This window comes from Rhinolophus ferrumequinum, chromosome 10, assembly GCF_004115265.2.
Source record: "Rhinolophus ferrumequinum isolate MPI-CBG mRhiFer1 chromosome 10, mRhiFer1_v1.p, whole genome shotgun sequence".
NCBI classification, from domain to species: Eukaryota; Metazoa; Chordata; class Mammalia; order Chiroptera; family Rhinolophidae; genus Rhinolophus; species Rhinolophus ferrumequinum.
The window spans coordinates 52,032,501-52,058,381 of NC_046293.1; the positions used below are offsets into that span (position 1 = coordinate 52,032,501).

A 25,881-nucleotide genomic window follows, 5' to 3' on the forward strand; every position below is an offset into this window, starting at 1 on the left:
GATATGTAGCAACATCCATGGCCTCTGTCTCCACTGGCCAGTAGTGCCCCTCACCCCAAGTTGTGACAGCCAAAAATGCTTCCAGACATTGCCAGCTGTCCCCTAGGAGGCAAAGTTGCCCTTCATTGGGAACCATGACCAAACTATCTTAGCTTTTATATAATTTGTATAAATGACAAATCACTTTCTTGCTTCACTCTGATCTGTCCTCCTGCTATTTTCTGCCGCTGAATATAGAACATTCACCAACAGAGATTTTCCACCCTGTTTTTGGAGTGTGAACTGAGAACTAGCAGCAGTGAGATCACTCGTGACTGTTAGAAATGCAGAATCTTAGACCCCACCCCAGAACTACTGAATCAAAATCTGCATTTTTTAATGAGACCCCCAGATGATTGACACACATACTAAATGTGTGCATGGGAAGTACCCATCTTTCAAATGAGGCCAAACCCCACTTGCACGTGTAGAGCAAGGAGGGCTGGAAGACGGCAGACTCAGCTGATGCCTTGTAAGCTCCTCCACATTAATTAGTTCTCTTTTCTGCCGTGGAGAAGTAGACCAGTAGCGGGTTCCTACTCACCAGCCTCTGAACCAGCTATGGCCAGCCACCCTCTTCTTTCATTTGACCTATGAAAAATAGACACAATAATGTTTTGGCTTTTTTTAATCTCTCTCTTTCTCCATTCCCAACCACCTTTCTCTCCGTCCTCATCCCTCTCGTCTTGACACTCCTTCAATGAATACAGCTGTTGCCTAATGCTACATGATAGGATCAGCATTCACCAGCCCTGACTTGCCACCCTGTCTCTAGTCTCCTATTCTCAGTTCTCTCAAGGACATCTCCCCATGACTGTCTACAGACACCTGAGCATATGAAAAAGGCACCTATTGTTTCTGCTTTTGATGACACCTTTCCAGGTTCCCCTTGGCTCCGTCCTTCTGCTCACCTTGTGTCTAGGAATCTGTAAATGTAACTCTCTTCTGACTCTTCTCTCTCCTCTCCCACAGATTATGCGACAATAAATGCCTGCTGTCTTTCATACATCTTTCTTCATAGTTATTCTGTGTATACATCATTTTTTGTAGTATTTCTAAGATCTGCCTCTTCCTATTTCTATAACTATTTCTAAAAATGTGGTCTAAAGACCACTGCATTACAATCACCCCAGGTTTACTCATTAAAAAATGCTAAGTCCCAGGCCCTACACCAGATCTACTGAATGAGACTCTCTCTGGTGAGGCCAAGGAAATACATGATAACAGGAGATTCTGACGCATGCAAAGGCTTGCGATGATATAGCCTAATCGAGAGCCTTATCAACTCACATGCAAGTGATAGCCTCCTAACTCCTAGTCCCTCTTCTGTTTATGGCCCGTACGAATGGCTTCCTCAAATCTCTGTAATCATCGCTGATTCCTTTCCTCAAGAACCAAGAGTAATTCCACTTAAATAAAATCCAAATCCCTCAGCCGGGCCTTCAAAACGCCTTCCCCAGTTCACCCCCACTTTACCAAACTATTTCTTTTTCAATGGCCCAGAGAATCCAAATACATATAGTGCATGTATTGTTTCAGTCCCTCCCACTCTGCACATACTATTATCTCCACCTAAAATAGATTCCTTATTCATCTTCAGAAGCGTGACAAAGTAAGGGCCAAGTGTAAATCACGAAGTGAACACCTTTCCCATTTTTCAAAAGTCAGTTAATAAAAATAAATTAATCTTAATGCCCAGTGTGGTAAAGTAAGAAAACAGAAAGAGAGAGAGAAAGAAAGCTTGTATCTGCTGGCTTAACACTTAGATATACAACAGAACCCAGAAGTCACCATCACTGTCTTGCTACATCTCTTTTATTTTGATAAATGTTAAGAAAACAAAGAAAATTAATTTTTGGAATAAGATGACATGAAATGTGTTTCAGTTCTACCTGTTTGATGTGTTGTGTGAAAGTATGGCTCTCCAGGCCTAATTTTTTTCTAGCATGGGTCCCCCAGGCATCCACTGCTCGTGAACACATGGCATCTGTACACTCTCTGATCCCCCCAATAATCCATATCCACATTTTTGGTTTTATTTTGGGGGATTATCTTCCAAAACGAATAGAGCCTTTGCTTTTTCTGATTATAGAAAAGGTAATATATTTTGGAATGTAGATAGAGAGAGAGACAGATCTATAGATAAAATATACAAGAACCAAGAAAAGAACTGCTAAACTCCTTGTATTACAACCAAAATTCAAACAAAATGCTCACCTAGTACCATGAGCATTTGAAACACTGTGGGCCAAACAAAACACTATAGAAATCCTTGAGTCTGTCGCATAATCTGTGGGCTTTCAGTTTCCTAGTTCAGTGGATAGCTTACCTAATGCCATCCTCCATTCACTCTCCTTTCTTCTAATGCTGCTGGTACAGGTGCTGAACCTGTTTCTGGCCTTGCTCCTGAGCTCCTTCAGTGCAGACAATCTGGCCGCCACAGACGATGATGGGGAAATGAACAACCTGCAGATCTCAGTGATCCGTATCAAGAAGGGTGTGGCTTGGACCAAAGTGAAAGTGCGTGCCTTCATGCAGGCCCACTTCAAGCAGCGTGAGGCCGATGAAGTGAAACCTCTGGACGAGCTGTATGAAAAGAAGGCCAACTGCATCGCCAACCACACCGGTGCAGACATCCACCGGAATGGGGACTTCCAGAAGAATGGCAATGGCACCACCAGTGGCATTGGCAGCAGCGTGGAGAAGTACATCATTGATGAGGACCACATGTCCTTCATCAACAATCCCAACTTGACTGTGCGGGTGCCCATTGCTGTAGGCGAGTCTGACTTTGAGAACGTCAACACAGAGGACGTCAGCAGCGAGTCGGATCCCGAAGGCAGCAAAGATGTAAGAAGCCAACCTTGATCCTGTGTGAGCACAGACAGGGCTGTCAGCTCCAGGGAGCGGTTCAGCCATGGGCTTGGTAGAGAGATCCTGGAGTAGCCAACTGAGTGACCCCCTTGTTGTCACTCTAGGCCTTCCCCAGGTGACCTAGATTCCTGAGGTGTTCCTGGATCTAGCTCCATCACTTCTAGGTCATCTGGCTCAGAGGCTGGAGTACGCCCTCACGTACTTCCCTGCCATGAATCTGTTTGATCTGTGTCCCCGAGACCAGCCCATCGCCACGTTTGGTTTAGTGTGGGTCACTGTCATCTGTGAATGGGTTTTAATGTCACACCCCATCCTGACAGCAGTTTCGAAAGCCCTGTAGTCCTTGTTTGCTTGTCGTGAGCTGGATGATGATGAGTTTGTAATAGAATTGCAGAGAAGAAGTATAGCTGGCACATCATCCGTACCGGGGAGAGGAGTCAGAGCAGAGTGGACGCGCTGCTGCAGTCGCTTCAGCTCCCTTTTTCTTGCATGTCTAGAAACTGGATGATACCAGCTCCTCTGAAGGAAGCACCATCGATATCAAACCAGAAGTAGAGGAAGTCCCTGTGGAACAGCCTGAGGAATACTTAGACCCAGACGCCTGCTTCACAGAAGGTGCGAGGGGGTGGGCACATCGTACTTGCCCTGCTTCCAGACAGACTTCTGCCAGGGGTAGTGGTTGGATGAGAGGGCGGCAGTTCAGTGGCTGTCTTCAGGAACTTTGTTCCCCACCTCATCATTTTGAGGGGAGCTGATATTGTTGTCCCTGGTCGAACTATTCTCAAACTTTGTCCACTTTCTCTTGGCATCAGCCTATAAAAACTTCCATTAGAAAGGCCTATTCTGTCACGGCTGTGTCGCCTCCTGATACCCGTTTCTCCTCCCTCACTGCTTCTTTAGAGGACATCTTCCCGACCAGAGGGCCTGGTAGCCTTGCAGCATAGACTCAGCCTACCGCCCTCTCCATTCCTGAGTCAGACGTTCTGAGGCAGCCACTGTACTCCCAGCTGTGTGGTGGGGCAGTGCCAGGTGGCGCCTGGGAGATGGAGGACAGGGCAGGGCGGGGTGGGCACGTCCGCGGTCTGACCTGCCTCTCTCGCTGGTGCCAGGTTGTGTCCAGCGATTCAAGTGCTGCCAGGTCAACATTGAAGAAGGGCTAGGCAAGTCTTGGTGGATCCTGCGGAAAACCTGCTTCCTCATTGTGGAGCACAATTGGTTTGAGACCTTCATCATCTTCATGATTCTGCTCAGCAGTGGCGCCCTGGTGAGGCCCAGGGGAGGATCTGATGAGGGATTGGCTGGGGAAGGGTTTAGAGGAACAAGTGGGAACGACTGCATGGGGCCCAAGACCAGTTTCTCGGAGAACACTGATTGGCTGTGGACGCAAGGATAATGGTCTGTCAGAGGGCTTCGGGCTGGTGTTTTGAGCCTTTAGGATTAGAGCCCACACTTGTCCACATCCTGATCTTCTTTAGACTCAGCACGATCCCTTTCAAGCCTAAAACCCGCTTTTCATCAGGATGAGAATGCACATGACCAAGTGTCATCACAGTTGGGTTTGCCCCATTCTAAGCAACTTCCTAAGATAAACTTTCTCACCTAATACCCCAGATCTCTTGCTCTTTACGGTGGCCCAAGGTAGGGGGAGGTGGTGTTCCTCCACCCACTGTCCCCTCACACCCTGCTGGACTTGGAGAACCCGTGGCATTAGCAAATATTTAGAGAGTCAGGTCTGTGGTACAGGGTTATTTGTATCCACATGGCCGTAAGAGCACATCAGTCTATGAGGCGTCCACGGCACTGAACACACAGGCTCCTCCCCTGCTAGGACGAAGTACCTTGGCTTTTGCTTTCACTTCCTGCTGGATTGTAACTGAGGAGACCAGAGAGCGTCTCGGTGAGGGAGCTGCTTCCTAGTTTGACTAAATTTGAGGACAGCGGGACTAGAGATACTACACGTTTCCTTCCTTTCAATTAAGGGTAAGGTGAAGCATGCAGAATTTTGAAATGTTTGTAAAGAAGGTGGGCACATTCATATAGGTGGAATCAAAGCTGAATCTGGAAGCAGCAAAATAACATGGGAGAAGCCCCACATTCAATGCTCCAGGTCCCACCAGGGACTTGAGAAGTATTGCAGATGTGTGAGGTAGGAGACTAAGAGAAACTGAGACAGGCAGAAATATGTGGTAAGAGGAGTCCACGGATACGGAGGACCGGGTCCATGCAGGAAAGTGTCAGCACTAGGGCACGAGGCAAAACAATGGTGGCGTGGTGTCCTTGCTCTGAGGGAAGGGAAGCCACTGACCTGCCCACCCCGGAGTCACTTAACTGTGTCCACGGGCATCCACTCTGCTTTCTGGGGCACTGTGGAGGCACCCACATGGCAGCCTGGTCTCTTCCCTCGAGAAAAGGCCAGTGATCGGAGAAAGGTGTTTTATTGTCGCTGTCATCCTTATTCTTCACATCTAGTAAACAGAAACCTAATACAACAGAGAACATGCCCCGCGCTTTTTTTCCTCTCTGTCCCATCTCCACACAAAAAAAGCAGTAGAGAAATAAATGTCTTTAATGGTCTTTACTGCTCACTTTTGACAATTTTTATTTGTCATAATTGAGTAAACCCGGATACTTGGCTCAGTCTATGAGTTGGCCTGAGACTTCAGAAGAGCAAAGTGAAGCCACAGCTAAAATGTCCAAGAAAAGACTAGAAGATAGTTGTGATGAGACTGCAGAGGGAGGGGATTAGAGCCTCCAGTGACACGAAGACTGGTCTCAGGCATCTCACATTCGTTGGGTTATAGAATGGATTTCTCCAAATGGAGTTCAGGGGAAACAACATGGAAGGTTTTGCTGTTTCCACTGAGCAGAGGGGATTTATTTGTCCCAAGTCCCTGAGAAGGACTGTGGACTCATGACCTCTGTCCCCACTGCCCAGTGATAAAACTGGGGCACCTGCTGTACATGTGCCTCCACTGGAAAAGATGAGCCTACAAGCAGCCCTGTCCTTCTGTCTGGGACTGTTGAGAGCAGGCACCTCCCCTTGCCTGCCAGGGGACTTGTTTTCCCTTCCAGGTTTTTTTTACCCTTTAGGAATTCTCTCCTCTTAGAACCACACGTGCACAGTCCACCCCTCTGCACATGGGAATGCTCCTAGCTTCGTATCAGGGAATTCTCTCTTTCAGGAATTGCAGAGAAAGAAAGTGGTAGGAAGATTGTTTTCACCTGAGCGTCTCCCAGCCCTGTGACCCTACACCTGTATCTGTGATGTCAGGGGCTGAAAGGAGAAAGAAATTTGTCGTATAAACATATACAGTATTGGCAAGGCAGTGGAGAAATTGGAACCCTCATATACTGCTGGTGGGAATGTAAGATGGAGCAACCACTTTGGAAAACAGTCTTGCAGTTCCTCAAAGAATGAAACATAGAGTTACCATATGATCCAGCGATTGCATTCCTCGATGCATACCCTAGAGAAATGAAAACACGTCCACATAAAACCTTGTACACAAATGTTCAGAGCAGCACTAGTCACAATAGCCAGAAAGTAGAAACAACACAAATGTCCATCAAGTGAGAAAGGATAAGCAAAATGTGGTCTAGCCATACGTTGGACTATTATTCATCAATAAAAAGAAATGAAGCACTGATGTGTGCTGCAGCGTGGATGGACTTTGAAAATATTATGCTGAATTAAAGAAGCCAGTCACAAAGCACCACACGTTGTATGATCTCATTTGTATGAAGTGTCCAGAATAGACAAATCGGTACAGGTACAAAGTAGATTCATGGTTGCCTAGGACTAGGGGGAGACAGACTAGAGAATGACAGCTAGAGGATGCGGGCTTTCTTTTTAGGGTAATGAAAATATTCTAAAATCGACGGTGGTGAGGGATGCACAGTTCTGAATGTACTAACAGCTATTGAATTGTACACTTTAAATCACTGACTGGTACAGTGTATCTCAACAAAACTGCTTAAAAAAAAAAAAAAGAAAGCTGTGTATAGCAGGGGAGTGAAGTGAAAGAGGAAGGCAGCCAGCGAGAGGCCAGCACAGGCGGTGTTGCTCATCTGCCTTCAGGCATTACAAGCGGCTGCTGCCTCTCTTTCAGGCCTTCGAGGATATCTACATCGAGCAGAGAAAGACCATTCGTACCATCCTGGAGTACGCTGACAAAGTCTTCACCTATATCTTCATCCTGGAGATGTTACTCAAGTGGACAGCCTATGGCTTCGTCAAGTTCTTCACCAATGCCTGGTGCTGGCTGGACTTCCTCATCGTAGCTGTACGTGTCCTGCTTTCTACTTCTCCCCCCCTTTTTAGCAGGAAAACAAAAAAAGGGATTTTTCTTCCTCTGATGGCTGCAGTGGCCAGGGGGCTCAGGGTGTAAGATGAGATGTAGATCTGGGTAAAATTCCTTTCCGAGCAGTCAGATCTTAACTCTGGGAAGGGGGCTCTGAAGTCCCTGCCTTTGCTCCTGGGACCAACCCGCCAGCTCTTTACCCTGGTGCTTTGGCTTAAAGGATTCCGAGCTTAGGAATGGGATGTGAATGGTGTCCAACCTCTTGTTATGAGGCTGGGAGCAGGAAGGTTCTCGTCCCAAACCAGCAGGATGTCCTGTTTCTGTTGCCAGAAGAGGACTGAGAGAATGAGGTGGATGCTGCCGGGACCCGGGGGTGGGGGTGGGGGTGGGGGGGTCTTGTAGACTCTCCTGCTGACTGTTCCCACAGACTCAGGTCTGCTCCCATCCAACTCAAGTCTTCATGCCAGACTGGTCTGAGCAGGTCGGCCTGTCAGGAGAGGGGGAGCTCGCACCAAAAGAGAGCCCCCTCTTCCCACACATTGCCATTTCCACGGCGATAATCAAACTTAAGAAAACCCTTTTTTCCTCCAGGTTCCAAGACCATCTCCAAGGCCTGATGACCATAACGTCCCGTGTTGTTTTTCAGGTGGAAGCTGCATCATCTGTGACTATTGCTCACCCTAACAGCATTTATTCCTTGTTGGCTTTTCTAACCATGATGACTGTCTCCCATTCTATGTCATAACTAAAGCTTTTTTCTTCCAGCCAAATCAGTATTTGAGAAAAAGGGTGAATGGGAATTGCAGGACCAGGGTCTGTGGAGAATTCAGTTCCTGTTGAGAGTTGAGAAGTGCCCAGAAAGTAGACCCGTTTGGAGGCTGGGTTGATACATTTAGAATATAGGTTTGGTTGGCTGTGGGTAAACGACCTATAGAATGCTTCTAGGATCTAGACTAGAGCAGCATGGAAATCTCATCCTCAGATAACGGGAGCCCAGCACACTGCAGCAGCAATGATATCTGCTCTACAAATGCGTTCCTTTCCCAACAAGGGGTCTGCAACTTCCCAGGTTAATGACTCCTTCCTAGAGCTGTCACTGTGCTCCCATTTGCATTCTGCATTTCAAAAAGCAAGACACCTAATGAGGTGAGGAGGTCACCCTCTGCCCTTAAAGTGAAACAAACAGGGTATCGCCCCAGACGATGGCAGCCTGAGACCTTCCTAGCAGGTCTCAGCACTCCCTTCAGCAACTGTTGATAGCTCCCTGTGATAGAAGGGCTTCTACCTCCCACAAATGGAGACTTGAGCTCTTAGAATTAAGGAATGGGCTTGGGATAAGGCTCAGAGCACTAAAGGGACACTGGGCCAGCTTTCTTTGTAGAGAAAAGGGGAGTGCCATAGAGTCTTCATTTGACTAATTCCTCAGGCCCACTTAGAGTCAGGTGGGATACCTATGGGAGTCCTAAAAGCCCTTCATCTTCTGGACCTTCCGACAACTCAGACAAATACATCCACTGCCACACTCCCAGTGGCCCCAGAGAAGCTGTGATTCGGAACAAGTCTCCCCCGACCCTGGCTTTTGCCTCCACTGTCCACCCGAACCTGAACCCCTGTCTTCCTCTTCTCTCTGAGTTGAGTAATCCTAGAATTCAAGGATATTGATCAGGTATCCCACATCCCTCTGGTACCCATAAGCTGCTAAAAGCATTAACAGTCCCACACCTCACCATTTTGTTTGCAAATATTTTTATCACTTTTTATACTAGGTGGCAGGGAAATAAGAGGCATGAGACAGGCATGTAGCCAGCTAACAATAATCCATAAATTCCTCCAGCTTTTGAGAGTTGCTGGATTCTTACATTGCCATGGGGCCTGACAGCAGCTCCCGAGAATGGCTCTGTACCAGCTATCAGTAAACAAATATAAATCAAACACCATCCTCTGTGTAGTATTGTCCCAGAAGCTATAGGGAGTCACAGAGGACAGACAGCCATGCCCAGCACCTGGGGAGCTTACACTAGCTTGCAGGGCTGCTCTGGCCTGACTCCAGGCTGGTGGTAATCCAGCATTCTGGGAACAAGGCTCTCCCAGGGCACCCCCTTCTACTGACTTCTCACAGACAGAACAGTTCACTTAGTCTTCACATATCAAATGTTTATTGAGCACCCACAGTTTGCAAAGCCTGCTGCCAGGTGTTGTGGGAGAGACAGAGAGTAACACAGGGACACTTCTCTCTAAGGGCCTGCAAAGATGAGACACACACAAACAACCACAGCACAAGTAGAGTGTGCTAAATAGGGACAGTCCCCCCAATCCAAACCTGGCTACACTGATTGCCACTTGTTGAGTTGTGGGTGGAGAATAAGGCTTAGACTGACATCTGGACAACTGAACTGTCAGAGTTCTCGCTGTCCTTTTGGGTAACATGTCTAGTCCCTTGGTGTTTCAGAATGTCCAGCAGTGTAAACTTTAGGTTCTCATTTAGCGCCATCTCTCAGAGACTCTTCCTACCATTCCATCCACATCATCTGAGGTCTGAATCTGTTATTCATCACCGTGTCTGTGTCTCTAATGAATTTCCATTCTTCCTTGTTGCCCCTTAAAGCTGCGAAGAGTACTTTTTAGAATCATGGACTGATCCAGGCAACTTCTAAGGTTAATTCTCCTTATTTATAAGCCATGTGAGTTCCCTAACCGAGACAACATGTTATTTTGCTCAGGTCCCTGGCTGCACTGGAGGTCCTGTCCTGTAAAAGAATTTTGTTATCTTTTCCCCCAGGGAAATTTGCCCCATTATATCCAGAGGTTAACCAGCATCTCGATTCTAGGGATGGGAACTTTCAGAGACCACTCACCTCCTCCTAAGTTCAGACTACTGGAAACATTCCCTTTGAACATGTTCACATCATTTTGAAAAAGTCACCCAGTGTCTTCTTTTTTCTGTGCCTGCAGCCATAGATACCGTAAATTTTGAATTCCCAACTCCTTTGTCTTGTTCCAGTTTGATTTTTCCTTAAAGCATACATTGAGCCGTGTTCTGATTGTCTCCAGTGCGTGTTTAACACGGAGGCTCAGAGGATTGTAAGAAAGTCCTCGACTATGAAGGAATGACCCAGATAGGATCCTATTGATCCCGTCTTGGGAGATCTTGGCCAGGTTGATCAATCAAATGCAGATTATCTCAAGTGTTTAGAGCCAACCTCCCTCCTCCTCCTGCCCCCTGTAGGCCTATTTGTTATCAGACAAATCACCCTCACCAGGGACCATCCCCAAAGAGCTGGGGGTCTTCTTGCTTTGTTTGGGGCCTATAGCCATTCAAAGCTTGGTTTTCTGCAGTCTACCTGGCATAGTTTCACAGCACAACGCTGATCCTGGGAATTTAGAACTCAGGTACTTGGTTGGGATGAGATAGCTTACCTTCAGATGTATCCATTAAGGTCTCATTAAGAATCTGGCAATTTTCAATGCTTTGTGTTTAAGGGTTAGTTGTACTTGGCAGTAGTAGGCAAAAGATATCTCCAGGTAGATTCTTACTGATAATGATGGATGAAAGGACAACGATTGATTGGCGCTTCTTCTGTGTTCTAGATAAGGAACAACTTAACCTATCCCAGAATAAGGGAACGACTGCTCTAAGAAACCCAAGGCCCAATTAAAAGTATTTTCAGCTCTCAGGTCAGGCGTAGTCCTAGGTTAGTATCCAGTGTTAAGGGGTCATTATGGTAACTGCTCTGAGGCCTCTGGTAGAACAGGTGAGTTTGCCTCTGGAAGAGCAGGAAAGCATTCGACCATGAGTCTAGGCCTAGAGACCTGCAGAATTCTTCTCAGTGTACAATATATTCAACTCTGGATTATTTGGATACCTGTAATCCTCTACTGGGATATTGTCATCTATCCTGCCAGTGGGGAGGGTAGTCTGTTCATGGAAGAAAGAGCTCTGGCCTGGGAATCAGGAGTGTAGATCTCAGTCTTGGCTCCAGAACTGCTGATGAGATACTGGGCAAATTCTCGCATATTGGGTGTATGGGTCTTATATATGGGTCTCAGTTTCCTCATCTGTAAAACAAGATTTTTAAAATTCTTCCAAGAATCCTTCCAGCTGTATTCTAGTGATGAGAAAATAAAAGATTGTCCTGGAAAGGACCGACCTGAGGCCATTTTGGGCTGCTCTGGATGGAAAGAATGGGGACTATAAGAAGAAGTATGGATATAATTGTCCAGACTCACCCAAGTTCTCAGTGGTAGAGTTAACGTGAAGGAGTCGGGGTTAGTTAAAAAGTAGAAGGATTATTATCGTTAAAAGTGAGAAATAGAAGAATTACTTAAGTGAGTTCTTATGGAATCAAAATTCTGTCAAGAAGTCTCAGTGTGGTTCTTTTCCATGTGGGAAATGCAAAGTCAGCTGTGGTACTTATTGAACATTTCCTTTGTTGATGTAGTGACTCACCAAATTCCCAAACAAATGGTTTCTTGTCACCCAGGAGTAAGAGAGCTTGCCCCTTTTGGAAATCCCTGGTGAATGAGCTGAGGAGGGGGCAACTGGAGTGGAGTGTGTGTATTTATCTGTATTCTTTTTCATAGGTACCATTAAATTTGTCTGGCTTAATTTAATGGGAACTTCTGGGACCTGCAGAGACTGTAAAGGGCGAGGGTAAGGTTTTTGTCATCTGTTCAGGCTCCTCTCCTTCCAATGGAACTTCCTCATTTTCTCCCTCTCCCTTCAGCCTCTTCCCTTTTCCAACTTGTATGTACGTCTGCCGCCTTCTCTCGATTTCCTCTTCCCTTTGTGTTTTTTCTTCTGCCTCTCAACCACCTTTCCTTCCAGGTCGTTTGAGTCCAAGTTGAAGTAGGCAACTGGTGTTACCCACTTCCTCTCCCTGGGGGGCCCAACCTGGATACTCAGTGCTAGGGGCTCTGTTCTAACACTCTGGCACCTCTGTTTTCTTTTTTCTTTTTTTTTCTTGTTTTTTGTTTTGTTTTGTTTTGTTTCCTTTTTTGTTTTTTCTCTTCTGTTTCCGTGTAGGTCTCTTTAGTCAGCCTTGTAGCTAATGCCCTGGGCTACTCGGAACTAGGTGCCATAAAGTCCCTTAGGACCCTAAGAGCTCTGAGACCCTTAAGAGCCTTATCACGATTTGAAGGGATGAGGGTAAGCTACTAAGAGCAGCTGATCCTTCTGCATGCCAATGGAAACTGTTTAAGCATGCTAGAACTGATCACATGGTGGAAAGATCATTCAAACACGAACTCTGTGATGCAGCTGCCATTCGATCCTCCACTCTCTCCCCGCACCTGCCCGTGCGAGAGGAGTTGCGTTAAGCTGCCTCATGACGTTAATATTGGCCCCACCCCCAATGACATGCCATCGCAGAACATGTTCACATCAGCTATTCTCATTTGGCCTGGCTTACCTGTAGCACTTGGGGCGGCTTTCTGGGCTGTTGATTGAATAGGGAGAATCACCAGGTGCAAAGAAGGGGAATTGTAACCCAGAGATCCACTGAAAAGCAGAGGCCGCAGGCAGGGCGAGTGCTGTGTAGGGCCATCAGCCAGGTGGGGACTGTGACCTTGGAGTCACTGGAGACCGCAGCTGAGAAGGGGCTTGAAGACATGATGGCAGGCCTGGAATTGGGGATGGAGCCGAATTTGGCATGGCCCTGGGAAAAGAAATGCTTTTCTTTCTATTCTGATTCCTCTTATTGCACCTTGTTGTTCTCAGCCCAGTCCCATAAGGACTGGCAGCCTCTGTCTAATAGCAAAGCTTTCCTCCTCACCCCCGACCCCTCTGCCCATGCTATATGGTCCCCGATTCTAACACTGTCAAACAACCAGCTACGATGCTAGGAGAATATCAGCTAGTTCTCCTGAAACTTCTCCGCACCTGCTATTCCTGCTTTGGTGGTACTCCACCCAAATCCAAACAGTGCAAGGTGCTATCATCCTGCCGCCTTAGAAATAAGGCTCCCTCTGTGGGTGCCTTTCTGCTGTCTCTGTTGATTTAGAAAATTGTGCCCGTGGGCACATGTGCACACATGCACGAGAAAGTCAATTTCCCAAAATCAAGTGGACAACTAGCTTTTGGTGGTCATAGTTGTCCTGTGGAGAGAGGTCTGTTATACTTAACGAGACCAAGAAAACTCATTTCAATTCAGACGTTGAATCCATGCAGGAGAGCAAACCAGAGGATATGTTTTTAAATGTGCAAATACCCAGTTGTAGGAATAAAAATTAAACTTGCATTCGTCCGAATGAAGCAAAACTAATTGGAGAAACTAGATACCAGGACAGTGCGGCTTCATTCATTCCTCATCTGTGATTCCCTGGCCTCTGCGTCCACGAAGCCACCCACAGTTATACAGGAAGATGAAAATTTCACTGGGACTTGGGAATTTTATTATTTTAGTTTATTTGGACAAGTGCTTTTTGCAACAATTTTGTGTTTTCTTCTGTAGCACAGTCACAGTTTGGTTTACTTGATATAAGTTTTCTGCGACTCACCTGAAGCCATCTGCAGGGAAGTCGGTTCCACAGCAGCATAAATTTATTTTAATTTAAAAAACAGAACTTGGAATTCTGAGTCTTGCTCCCACAAATAGGAGAGATTTCAAAGTGTGTGCAATAAGGTTGTTACACTCAGGCTACATTTAGGGAGAGAGTATATTGCAAAGGACTCAGTGTTTTAGTTGCCCATGGTGTCTTTGCAAATAGGACCAAAACGCTCGTCCCTCCCCGCACCCACCTTCCCACTTTTATCAGAAGGGGTTAGCTAAGTTTTTTTAATACATCATACTAGTTTTGTGATAGAGTTGGTAATTCCTGTTGGTGACTGGAAGGCAGCATTAAAAGAAGTCCATTGAGGACAGCATTTGCAGCCCCGTACCCGAGCCCAGGAGCCTGTGATCCCCCACACCCCAGTGGTAACAGTCCTCAGTTTCCTAAACTGAGACCAGTAAAACCTGAAGAAAGCCCAAGAAAAAATGCCCAACCGACACTTGCTCCCAACTTTCTCAGTCTGGATGCTCATGCCTGCCAGTCCTGGCCCTGGGGCAGACGTAGCCCTCAGTGACCAGCTGGTGCCAGCTTGCTCATGAGAAAATTATTGAGTAATCTGGACCCAGGAGCCCTTTTGTCGCCATACCTCCTCCCTTTAGCTCCTTCTCTTGTCACCTTTCCTGAACTCTCAGTTTCCACTCCCCAAAAGCTTTTACTTGTCAACTTTCAAGTAATTTAGGAGGCCAGAGGTCCAGAATGGGTGTGCTCAGAACAGTAGGCAGTTTGATTGGAAAATCATTAGAAAGTGAAACCTCTACATGACGGTTTTCTCTAATGAGGTAATGTGGGCAGGAGCCAGTTTGATCCCTGGCTGATTTCAAGCAAACGTTTAGTAAGGGAAGCTCCGGTATAGGAGTGTCACCTCATTTGGTTGACTCCAACCAACAGCGCTGACCACTTCTGGCTGGGCAGGCAGAGAGGGCTTAGGATCCATTCCTGTACTGCAGTTTCCCAGCCTTTCTGTGGAAGAAGAACTGCAAGAAAAAAAAGATTGAATTTACCCAAGTTTATAGTAACTTCTCGGTAATAAACAGAATTAGGTACATACATTTTACTTGAATGTTATTTTTCTGCGGGGGCATCTGTTTTTAATTCCTTGGTTTGGGTTCTCTTGGTTGCCAACACCTGAGAGATTACCCTTAGAATATGTTAAATAAGAAATCTTCCAGAACTGAACACCATCAATGCAGATGGGCTCAACTGTCACTGTGCTGCTCCCATGACAGGCTCAGACCTTCGCTTGCAGGGGACATATGGCCCTAGCCTCCTGGGACACTGGCTTCAGTCAGTCTCTTCCTCCCCAAACCAAAGACCAGAAAATCGAAACACTCGTGCTATTGGCAAAGGAATACTTAATGTAGTTCTTTGCTTTTCTCTCCTCCATAGTAATCTTCATTGAAAGATGTTGCTATGCTATTAAAACTTTGAGGGTGTATAACAGTAATGCTATGAAATATGCATGCATTTTTGTTGATTGTCAGCACATAGTTGTCCATTAAAGCCATGTTCCCTCTGCCAGATATTAAAAGCTATTTGACAGATTTTAAAGTATTTAATGAGCAGTGATGTTCTAGGCCTTACAGAGAAGACCAAAATGCTATGAGATTTAGTATTCACTGGAATGTTCCCATCAATTCAATGAAATTTGTATCAATCACTAAGTATAAACCTCCATTGAAAAAAAAATTGTTATAGATTGCTGGAACCTAGCTCTGAGTGGTATTTCTGTACCTAGTTTTTGTAGATAATGAATTTCATCGTAACTAAAGGCAGTGCAGAATTGAGTTATTAGAGAGCAGAAGAGGAGATCGAATTTAGTAAGTGACTTGAATTAGTCTTTATAATACATCTTTTTAGTGTGAGGTTCAAAATAAGAAAGCATGGTTTCTTACCCTTTGTTTGCTGAGAATATCAGCACAGTGACAATTATGTATGGAGCGCAGTTAAACAATTTCTGTTTAACGTTGCGGCTTATCAAAGCTGTTTATAGCAAGGAAGAATTATTAGCAAATTTCATCAACTTTGTTTATTGTTTTATTCATACACTAAGATAAGTTTTTCTTTGGCTATGATTAATAAATGAAAGTGTATTTACATCTTAGAAATACATTGGATTTTATAGGATCTTTATGTTATACGTATCAGCGAACAAGACTCAGTAAATACTGTTGTGTATTGATTCCTTTGATCAATCTACGAATATAAAAGTGTGAAGTGATCACTTAGTCAATTAGCTAATTATTCTTTCCTGCTGTAAATATGACCCCATGTTTATCTGTACCACATAGACACTTTCTGTATAGGACAGGTTAGGCTGGGATAAGATAGAAGAATGCCTAGAGGAGGTAGATTCTGAATTGAGATTTTAAAAAGCAACATTTCTAGGTTTCAGATCTTTTGGGGCCTACTTCCCTACTGCATACTTGTGTTGATCTAATAGAAGGTCATGATCTCTTACCCAAGCTCTGCTGCAAAATGCTGTCACGTAGACCTGAGCTTTTGAATCTTTACATAACCTACTCTCTTATCGTTTGAGAAATGATTATTCCTTTTGTGGGTCACCCTCCTTTTGCCTAGTCTTTTGCACATTCCATTGCTTTCTGGTGCTCGCACCAAAGGGTGAGCAACTGTAAAATGAGGAAGTAAAATTCAAATCTGATCACCTGGAAAATTTGATGACAAATAAATTAATATGAATTTTATTCTTCAAAATAATATTGAGGACGTTTCAGATTTCAGATATTCCGGCTTTCCTTGCACAAAGTAATGAACAGTTGAAATACAGTCATTTTATACTAATGACAGAATTATTAGATCCAGAAGAGATTTCTTGGTCTAAGAATTAAGAAATAACTGCCTCTCAATCTAAAGGCTTTCGTATATGAATTGGAGGAACACAAAACTAATGTTTTAATCCAAGGAAGAGTGACTCCTTAGCAGAATATCATTGGCTTTTTTATATAGGACAGAACAGACAGCTCTTCTCAGCCATGTGTCCGATGAGTGACATTGCAATCTAAGACAAAAACAAGGAAAACCTGAACCCACGTCTGGCTCACATTAGAGCCCAGAGCTGCCCCCTGGCGTTCCTTCCACAGTATGGCCCTTCCAGCCCTTGGGGTGCCGCGCACATTGGCAGCCTGTCCCGTCCCTTCCCTGCACTGAAAAGCTGCCGGGGTATGGTGATACTTGTCACCTCCTTCTAACAAAACATTAGAAGACTTCATTATATCCACTCTCTTGAACTCAATTAATCCTCCTAGGATACCGGAAAAAAGGAAGAAGCATTCTTCCCACCTCGGGGTCACCTTTCTGGGCCTCAGCAGGCCCATTTAAGACAACAGCAAATGAGAATCAGAGCAGAAGATGAACACGACCATGTTTTTGTCCCATCACCTGAAATGCTCTTTTCGTAAGCACTCAGAGCTCCGCTAGTGAAAACTGCTGCCACAGTGGAAATGTCGTCTAGCTACTCTCACCTATAGTGTGAAGCAAAATCAAAGTTTGTAACAACCCAGAAACTTTGATTCCTGAGGGGTTTTTTCCTTTGCTTTTGTTTGTTTTTGTTTTTGTTTTGTTTTTTCCATTCCTGAGCTTACTGTAGTCCGTGATTTTTAACAATATGCCAATTTTTGGGTTTTAAGAGCAGTTAGCTAACCCAAAACGCTCCCAAAAAACATGTCATTCCTATTTCTAATGCACCATGAAGAGTCAAGTCAAGCTGTGGATTAAGCAGAAACAGCATAGCCAAGCAAGTGGTGACTCTTAGATTTAAAAGCCTACAAAGTCAGGAAAAAAACAAAAGAAAGAAAAGGCTGAGAAGAATAATGAATCATGTCTGAAAAACATCCATGCAGATTTTATTTTATACTGTTTGGTAGAGGGAATATAGCTTTTTTTTTTCTTGAGCTTGCAAAATATGCATGCTCAGCTATTGCCTGAAATAAAATAACTGGCCTTGCGTAGTCATAAAAGAGACTTTTTGTATCGTTGACTGATTCACTGCTAACTCCATAGGGTGGTTCTCTGTGATTTTGAACGATCATACCTTGCTTTGCAGAGGGGGAATGTCTGTTGAAAGGCAACTAGTGAGCTTGAGATTTCTCAGAGTTTCCCATAGGGCGTATGTTATGAGTTGGCAAGGAGGGAGACTGGACTAAAATAACATTTTTAGTCCAGGTTGGTGTCTAAGAGAGAAGACCTAGGTCAACTTGGGTGGGGCGGGGGCAGGGGGGAGAATGTTAGATAAAATAAATATGTAATTTATTAGAATTCCTCGAAATATATTTCATAGATTTAGAAAATTTTGGTCCTACTTGTGGATCTGTCCAGTTACCTTAATTCCAAAAGGACCATAATGTTTCTATAGTCAGCACAGGCCATACAATGTCATTCCCCTCCTGGAAATCAAAAGAAAAGTTGTGCTTGCCAGTACTTCCTCCCAACACTCAGCAACCTGCCCCTTCCAATGCAGGTGGTGGTGAATGCCTTGGTGGGCGCCATCCCCTCCATCATGAATGTGCTGCTGGTGTGTCTCATCTTCTGGCTGATTTTCAGCATCATGGGAGTCAACCTGTTTGCGGGAAAGTACCACTACTGCTTTAATGAGACTGCAGAAGAGCGATTTGAAATTGAAATTGTCAACAATAAAACTGATTGTGAAAAGCTCATGGAGGGGAACAATACAGAAATCAGATGGAAGAATGTGAAGATCAACTTTGACAACGTTGGGGCTGGATATCTGGCGCTTCTTCAGGTGGTAAGTGTTGTTCTGTGTTCAGTTCTGTGCAGTTTAGTTGGGGAGCAGAAATCTCATTTGGTTCCTTCTCAACCCTGCTTCCAGAATCAGGGTTATTCTTAACAGGTCACATAGAACCATGTGTCACTTCCCAAACCAGTTCCAGGGAGACCACCTTTCTGGAGTCCTCTGATGTCTCCAAGACCTTACTCAAAGGGACTCTCTCACTGCTCAGAGGTTCAACAACACAGAAAGATTCCTGCAGCTTAATAAAGTTTCAGAGAGATCACCTTTTTTCCTGCAGGACAGAGTATGTAGTTAAAGAGAAAGAAAAAATAAAGAAAATAAGTGCATAGACCAAAAAAAAAGAAAGGTGATGGCAGTTCTGATGGAGCAGACGATTCTACATAACAGCTGCAGTAAAGCTAACTACAGGAAAATAGGGCAGGGCTGTGAGGCTGCCACTCGGCAACCCCAGAGAAAGGTCTCAGTGTATTACAGTAAAAAAGGATTCCTTGAATTAAGTAGCATTCCATTATGCCTACTTTTCTCTTCCTTTCACGACAATTTTTTGGAATGTTTGACAAGACCATGATGCAATGAAAGCTCCTCGGCTTTGGAATCAGACAGATGTAGGTTTGAGCCACACTCGTATTTATTGGATATGTCATTTGGGACAAATTACTCAACCTCTCCAAGTCTGTTTGTTCACCTATTAAATGTGGATAATACCTTGCATGGTTATAAAAAGGATTCGTGGTAATTTACTAAAATTTCTTAGCACGGTGCCTGGCGCGTAGCAATGCTTCATGAATGGTATTGGCTAGTATTTATTTCTATTACTATTACAACTGTGCCTGCGTCGTTTAGTTGTTGGGAGTATTAAATGCGATAGTGCAGGTGAAGCTCTCAACTAGCCTCACATGTTAAACACTTACTGTCTGACAGCGAGGAGGCGGAGTTAATGGAACAGTAAGGAGGCGGAGTTAAGGGAATGAGCAGTGGTTCCTCTCACTCCAAAGCTCTTCTGTCGTTCTATCCCAGTTCAAGACATTGGACCCACAAATCGAATCTGAATTGGAGCAGCTCCAGGCGACCCAAGGCAAATGCACATCAACCAGCCAGTCAAACATTGTATTCAGAGTCCCCACCACATGCCAGGTGCTGTGTTGGGCTTTACTAGAGCCATCAGATGCCTAAGGAACTGCCCATGCCCTGAACACAACTTAGAATCGGGTTGAGTAAATAAAACGTAAATAGAATGTAAATAAAACATGGACAATTGTAATTGGCTGCCCGTAATTGTTTGCATAATCAGGCTAGATATAGTAGATGGACGAGTAGAATTGGGGAAGGGCTGTCTGGGATGAAGCCAGTAAAACCATGACCTTAGGCTAAACGTGTATGTGTTAGTAAGGGAGGAGTTCTGACCTTGTTTTGTGGGAGGTTTTTAATGCAACTATGATTTTCAAGACCCCCGTTGCTTGTTTAACACATTAAAAAACAACGAGTCCTCAATGGAGGGCTCAGTAGTACCCTCAGTAGATTCCTGCCACTTACTCATACGTATGAGTTTGCCCTAGCTTTAGACAACCTTCGCAGGCCCATTTTAAAGACCTTTTGTAAAAAGTATTGATCTAGCTACAATTGTAAACATGTTTCCCTACCAAACTTTGATGTTATTTTCAGGCACTTAGACAAAGCTCCCTTGGGACCTATATTAATAAGCAGAACATTCTATGTCCACGTGAGGTTGCACCCAAACTACCTGTCTGTGTTCTCTCTGAACCTAAGCCTGACCACTTGGACCCCTGCGTAGACTCCCGCCCACCCCCTAACAGGCACAGTCTAATGACTGACTCTGTTTGCCAGGCAACCTTCAAAGGCTGGATGGACATCATGTATGCAGCTGTAGATTCCCGAAAGGTAAGGATATACCTGGTGAAGCCACACCTTTCTGAGGTGGTTAGAAAGCAAGCAGCATGGTGATCTCATCAAGAAAGAGAGGGAGGGTTAGAACATTTATTGCTTGTTTTATTGCTTAGAGGGCACACTCCTTCTCAGTAAGTCATCGCGCTCTCACACCGACTCCCACGATCGGGCTGTTGATTAAGTCTGCCCCCGTGGAGCTGGCCACGCTTCAGTGCTGCTCTGAAATGAGGATGGCTCCTAGCAGACAGCGTCCCCTCACCCTCACCCCGTGATGTGCATATTCTCTACCGAACTCGTGGCCGAAATGATGCCATCTGCGGGCAGGACCTGCCAGTGCGGAGAAGGAGACAGACAGAGAGATTCTAGGGCTCCCCTGCCCCAGCTTGTTCAGCAGCTTGAGTGGTCAGTCACGGCTGATGCCTTGGCTGGTCAGAAGCACCCCCGACCCCCAGGCTAGGAGCTGACTCTTCCTTTTTCTCCTGTCCTTTGACAGCCTGAGGAGCAGCCTAAGTATGAGGACAACATCTACATGTACATCTACTTTGTCATCTTCATCATCTTCGGCTCCTTCTTCACCCTGAACCTGTTCATTGGTGTCATCATTGATAACTTCAATCAACAAAAGAAAAAGATAGGTCTCCTCCCCTCATCGCCAGTGGCCAGAGAGGCCAACCCAGACGAGAGGCACATTTCCCTCTCTGTCCCTATCTCTAGAGAGAGAACACCTCTCTTCCTCTAAAGTCCACATTATCACCTCACTGTGGCACTGGCCCCACTGGACATCAGCCGCAAGCAGCTCTCTGCTGGGGGCTGGATTGCTCAGTGTGTGGTTTACCACCTTTACTCAGCGACCTTATTCTTGGGGCCTTTTACCGGTTTGGGCCTCCTACCAGAGAGGGTCTAGTGACAGGAGAAAGGGAAAGCAGATAAATAGCTGTGGTGAGAAGCAGAAATTGTCTAGACTTGTAACTATCCATGTTCATCCCCGCGCACCCCTAGCAAACTGGGATTTGAGAGACCATTCTTAGAAAGTACTTCCTTCCTTGTCCCAGATGGTTAACAATTTTCCGAAGCAAGTTGAAAAGATTGGTCTTGTCATTCATTTTATAAATCAAATCTGTCCCAACAAACTCCAAGGAACTTCCCAAATTATTTTCTTACACCAGGATTTCTAAACTTTTAATATTGTAGAAATAAATGGACCATCAACCAGGACTTGAAAATCCTTTTATTTTGAAATGGTTTTTTCCCCCTAAAATTTTGTCAAGAGAGCAGGCCAAAAAAAGTGTAAGAACCAGTGAGGTGTGACTATCTTCCAAGTCGTTTCTCTCAAGTTTAACCCTTCCCTGAGAGTCTGTAATTGGATAGTCCTTTTCTTCCTAGCAGATCTGAAAAAACCCAAGCTGAAAGCACAGGCAGGTATCTCTTTGAATTAGAACAGTTGTCCCAGGTCTCCCTTACTCTGGGACAACTGTTAACTAAAGTGATCTCAGGAAAGGCCAGGGGATAAGTCTCCTTCAGTTCTCAGTGTTGAACCTTAGGTTCCAGAGCCGTAGCCTGTGAGAGCCACTTGTGACTGCTCGTTCTCTTTTTCCCTCCTTTACTTTGGAGGTCAGGACATCTTCATGACTGAAGAACAGAAGAAGTACTACAATGCCATGAAAAAGCTGGGCTCCAAGAAACCGCAGAAACCCATTCCCCGCCCCCTGGTGAGTGCATTGGACAGGCCGGGGACAGAGTGAGACCCCATGTGGAAACAGGCACTGGTAGGGTCACTGCAAAGAAAGGAAAGGGGTCAGTAATGGGCTGCTGTGCCCTCTAATCCTTTCCTCGCCATCCCATCCAGAAGATCTGAAGAGAACAGCAGGAGAGCAGGGATTAAGGGATGGGATGGCTTTTACAAGGTGCTGGACCTTGCCTCAGAGTCTTCCTTGGGCCACAGCAGGGAATTGGCATGTGAACTACATTGGCTCTGGAAGAGAGATGTTTTAAGAGACAACTAAAAATTAACAAAGGAAAGGAAAATGAAAGCTGATCTCTGTCCTACCAGTATGCGATAGGATTTGGTCATTATTTTCTCAGCTCTCTACCCAACGTGGCAGTCTTTGTAAGGGTGTGCCTGGAAGCTAGAATCATGCTTCTGGCTATTTGTGGGAGCAGAAGAGATAAAACTAGGAGAGTCTAATATCCTGATCTGCTCTCTTGATCTGAGCCTTTTGTAAAACGGGTTGGAGGGCTGGGATTCTGCTTTCCCGTCCTATCGGTGGTTGTCCTCTCGCTTCAGAGAGGGAGATGCTGCTGAAGCCTTGTCCACAATCCCCACAGATCAGGCTCCAAGTCCCTTCTGCTGGAACTTGCATTTTAAAAACAAACAAACAAACAAAAACAGAACTCTTAAAATAAAAGCTTACCTGGCAATCTAATTTGTGAAAATATAAGTAGAGCTACTTTGTTTGAATTGAAAGTGGGAATCCCAGAGTATTTTCTCTACTCACCCCCTCACCCTGTTCCTGGCCTACTCACCTCACCAAATTCTGAGGGAAAGAAAACCCTAGGGCTTTGCAGAACTTGGTGGTGTGAAAACCACCAGGTTAAAGTAATCCTGAAAATAAGCACCAGCTCAGGCGCCTAGAGACTTTTAAAAAAAAATCAGGGAGATCCTAAAAAAGCAAATTTTTTTTTATATTTCCTGGATGTTTGTTAGAGTTTCCATTCTGTAATAGAAATGGACCCAGAAGGAATGGAAGAGGATTAACATTTCTCAAGTTCTCTTCAGCACTTTGCACATGGGAAGCTGAGTATATTTTCTTCCACACTAAAATATAAAATTTAATGTGGCAGGAAACATTAATAGTGATTCATTCAGCAAATACAGCAGATCCTCCATCCTTTTGTTCAACACCATTGATGAAATGTGTAGGAACTTAACTCTTGTTGATATCAACTAGCCTATGATAAAATTGGTTTTGTTATATGTGGTTTTGCTTAAAGTTACAGAACCTATTGATGTTGAGGATTTACTGTCGTTATAGATCCACTGTGTGTACGAGGTACTAAGCATAAAGTGATGAACAAAATTTAGACACCACTGTCATGGCATTTACAATATAGTGGGGGTATAGGTAATACATAAGTAAGCAAACAGCTATTACAAGAAATGGAATATTGTGAGAAAAAATTAACTGGAAGGCCACGATAGAAGAATGGCCGCTTTGGGTGGGGGATCTACTTCAATAGAATAGTCAAAGAAAGCCTCACTAAGGAGGGTCTACTTGAGTGGATGAGAAGGAATGAAAATTCTGGGGAAAGAGATCCTGAAAAGCATAGGAGGACGTAAAAGCAGGAAACATTAGTGTGGCCAAGTGGTGATGAGCTAGAGTAAGGGTTAAGGGTCATGAAATGAGGAGGAGCAGACTGTGGAAGGTGTTTTTAAGCCAGGTTAACAATAGGAATTTTGTTGCAAGCCCAATGAGAAACTATTGAAAGGTTTTAAAGCAGAAGAACGATGTGATTCATTTATGTTTCTAAATAATCGCGTTGACTACTGTGTGGAAATTGCGTTGGACGAGGGCAAGGGAAGAAGCAGGGAGACCAGTTGTGGAGACTCTTCTAGAAGTCCAGATGAAAGATGATGGTGGCTTAGGCTAGAGGCGGGCCAACAGAAATGGACTGCAGTGGATGAATTCAAGTTATATCTTTGGAGAAAGAATCACTAGGACCTGCAGTGGATGGGACAGGGCATGAGGGAGAGGAAAGAGAGAAGGATGACCGTCCTGTTTGTGGCTTAGAACCTGGATGAATAATTGAAATGAGAGAAACAAGTAGGGTGGGGGCAGAGGAAGATCTTAATTCTGCTTTGGACTTGTTAACGTGGAGAGGCTCATGAGTCATCAACGCGAGGTGTCAGGTAAGCAATACCGCATTCAGAGGAAAGATACGGGCTGTAGGAGACAGAACTTGAGAAACATAAGTAGATAGATATTATGTAAGCAGTAGGAATAGGTGAGCTCTCCCGGGGAGAAAGTGTAAAGAAAGGAGATTAAGAGAAGACGTGACCAGCAAATGAGACTAAAAAGGAGCAGCAGGAGAGGTGGGAAGACACCTAGAAGTGTGTGGTGGCATAGACACAAAAGAGAAGAGTGGCAATTTTAGAAAACTCTCGGTGAGGTGATCTTGATGGGGTCTGTCCATGCTCCTGATATCCTGAAAGCAGCAGCATCGAGCTGGCTAGTATTACGGGAAAGAAAGCAGAGTACTTCGATTCACAGGTTGGCAACTGCCACAGTCCACTTGGAAAGGCTTTCACGAATCCTTTTGTATCTTTCCTCCTTCTCGCCCCTACCCCCAACCCACCAGAACAAAATCCAAGGTATCGTCTTTGATTTTGTCACTCAACAAGCCTTTGACATTGTTATCATGATGCTCATCTGCCTTAACATGGTGACAATGATGGTGGAGACAGATACTCAGAGCAAGCAGATGGAGAACATTCTCTACTGGATTAACCTGGTCTTCGTCATCTTCTTCACCTGTGAGTGTGTGCTCAAAATGTTTGCCTTGCGGCACTACTACTTCACCATTGGCTGGAACATCTTCGACTTCGTGGTTGTCATCCTCTCCATCGTGGGTGAGTGGGGCAAGCGGGGAAGGGAGCAGGGGGCCTGGCCAGCCAGGAGGATGCCATTCCCGCAAGAGCAACGAGTTACCGAGGGCTGAAGGGCAAGCTGCTTACGCTCTTCGATTAAGCCCACGCGCCGTCTCGTGGGCCTGGCCGGCCGCTTACGTGGTCAGCGAGTTTCTGTTGAGTGTTCATAATAGTCTTGGATGGTACATTCTGTGGTTGAAGGGGAAATGAAAGATTAGATATGGTTCTTGCTTTCAAGGAGTTTCAAATCTAACAGGGAAGACGGATGAAACTTATTTTTTAAGTACAGCTACGATAGCAGGGTAAAATGGAAAAGGGAATGGTAAGAGATGGTGAAGTTGGGTGTTAACGAAGTGGTCTCGGAAGGTTCTGGTGATGATGATGGCCGCGCTTGTTTTACTGAGGTTTTACTGTGCGCCAGTTACAGTTTGAGAGTTTCTTCACTTGCACTTTCTCCTTTGATCGTTATGACAGCCCGCGAAGCAGACTATTTGACTGTCTTCACAGTAAAGATATCCAAGGTCTCTCAGCTCAGAGGTGGCAGAGGCAGAACTCAAGCTGGTTTGTGACAGCGACTGTGTGGCATTTTGCTTCAGCCTAAAGGCACGGAAGGGGTGACGTCCTGGCAGGCAGAGGCAATGCTGTCCCCTTGATTGTCCTCCCAAAACGTTTCCTTGCCTTCCTAATAGGAAACACACCTCGGGATGTTTGACCGACTTAGGCCAGCACAGGGAGAGTGCGTGAGACCCTTCGTTCCAGAGCCCCAGTGGCCAGGCCGGTTTAGCGAGCTGGTAACTGTGGGC

The 25,881-nt window shown here is 45.1% G+C and overlaps 1 protein-coding gene across 3 annotated transcripts in view; it reads left to right on the top strand.

Moving 5' to 3' along the window:
• SCN8A (sodium voltage-gated channel alpha subunit 8) overlaps positions 1 to 25,881 on the top strand; it is a 162,526-nt gene that overhangs the window by 127,720 nt on the left and 8,925 nt on the right. For all 3 annotated transcript variants that reach the window (XM_033116667.1, XM_033116668.1, XM_033116666.1), the window contains exons 17-26: positions 2,419 to 2,889; positions 3,411 to 3,528; positions 4,023 to 4,177; positions 7,023 to 7,196; positions 12,238 to 12,360; positions 18,238 to 18,522; positions 20,374 to 20,427; positions 20,927 to 21,064; positions 22,038 to 22,142; positions 24,790 to 25,060. In XM_033116667.1, coding sequence (XP_032972558.1) covers positions 2,419 to 2,889; positions 3,411 to 3,528; positions 4,023 to 4,177; positions 7,023 to 7,196; positions 12,238 to 12,360; positions 18,238 to 18,522; positions 20,374 to 20,427; positions 20,927 to 21,064; positions 22,038 to 22,142; positions 24,790 to 25,060 — 1,894 coding nt within the window. The remainder of the gene's footprint in view (positions 1 to 2,418; positions 2,890 to 3,410; positions 3,529 to 4,022; positions 4,178 to 7,022; positions 7,197 to 12,237; positions 12,361 to 18,237; positions 18,523 to 20,373; positions 20,428 to 20,926; positions 21,065 to 22,037; positions 22,143 to 24,789; positions 25,061 to 25,881) is intronic.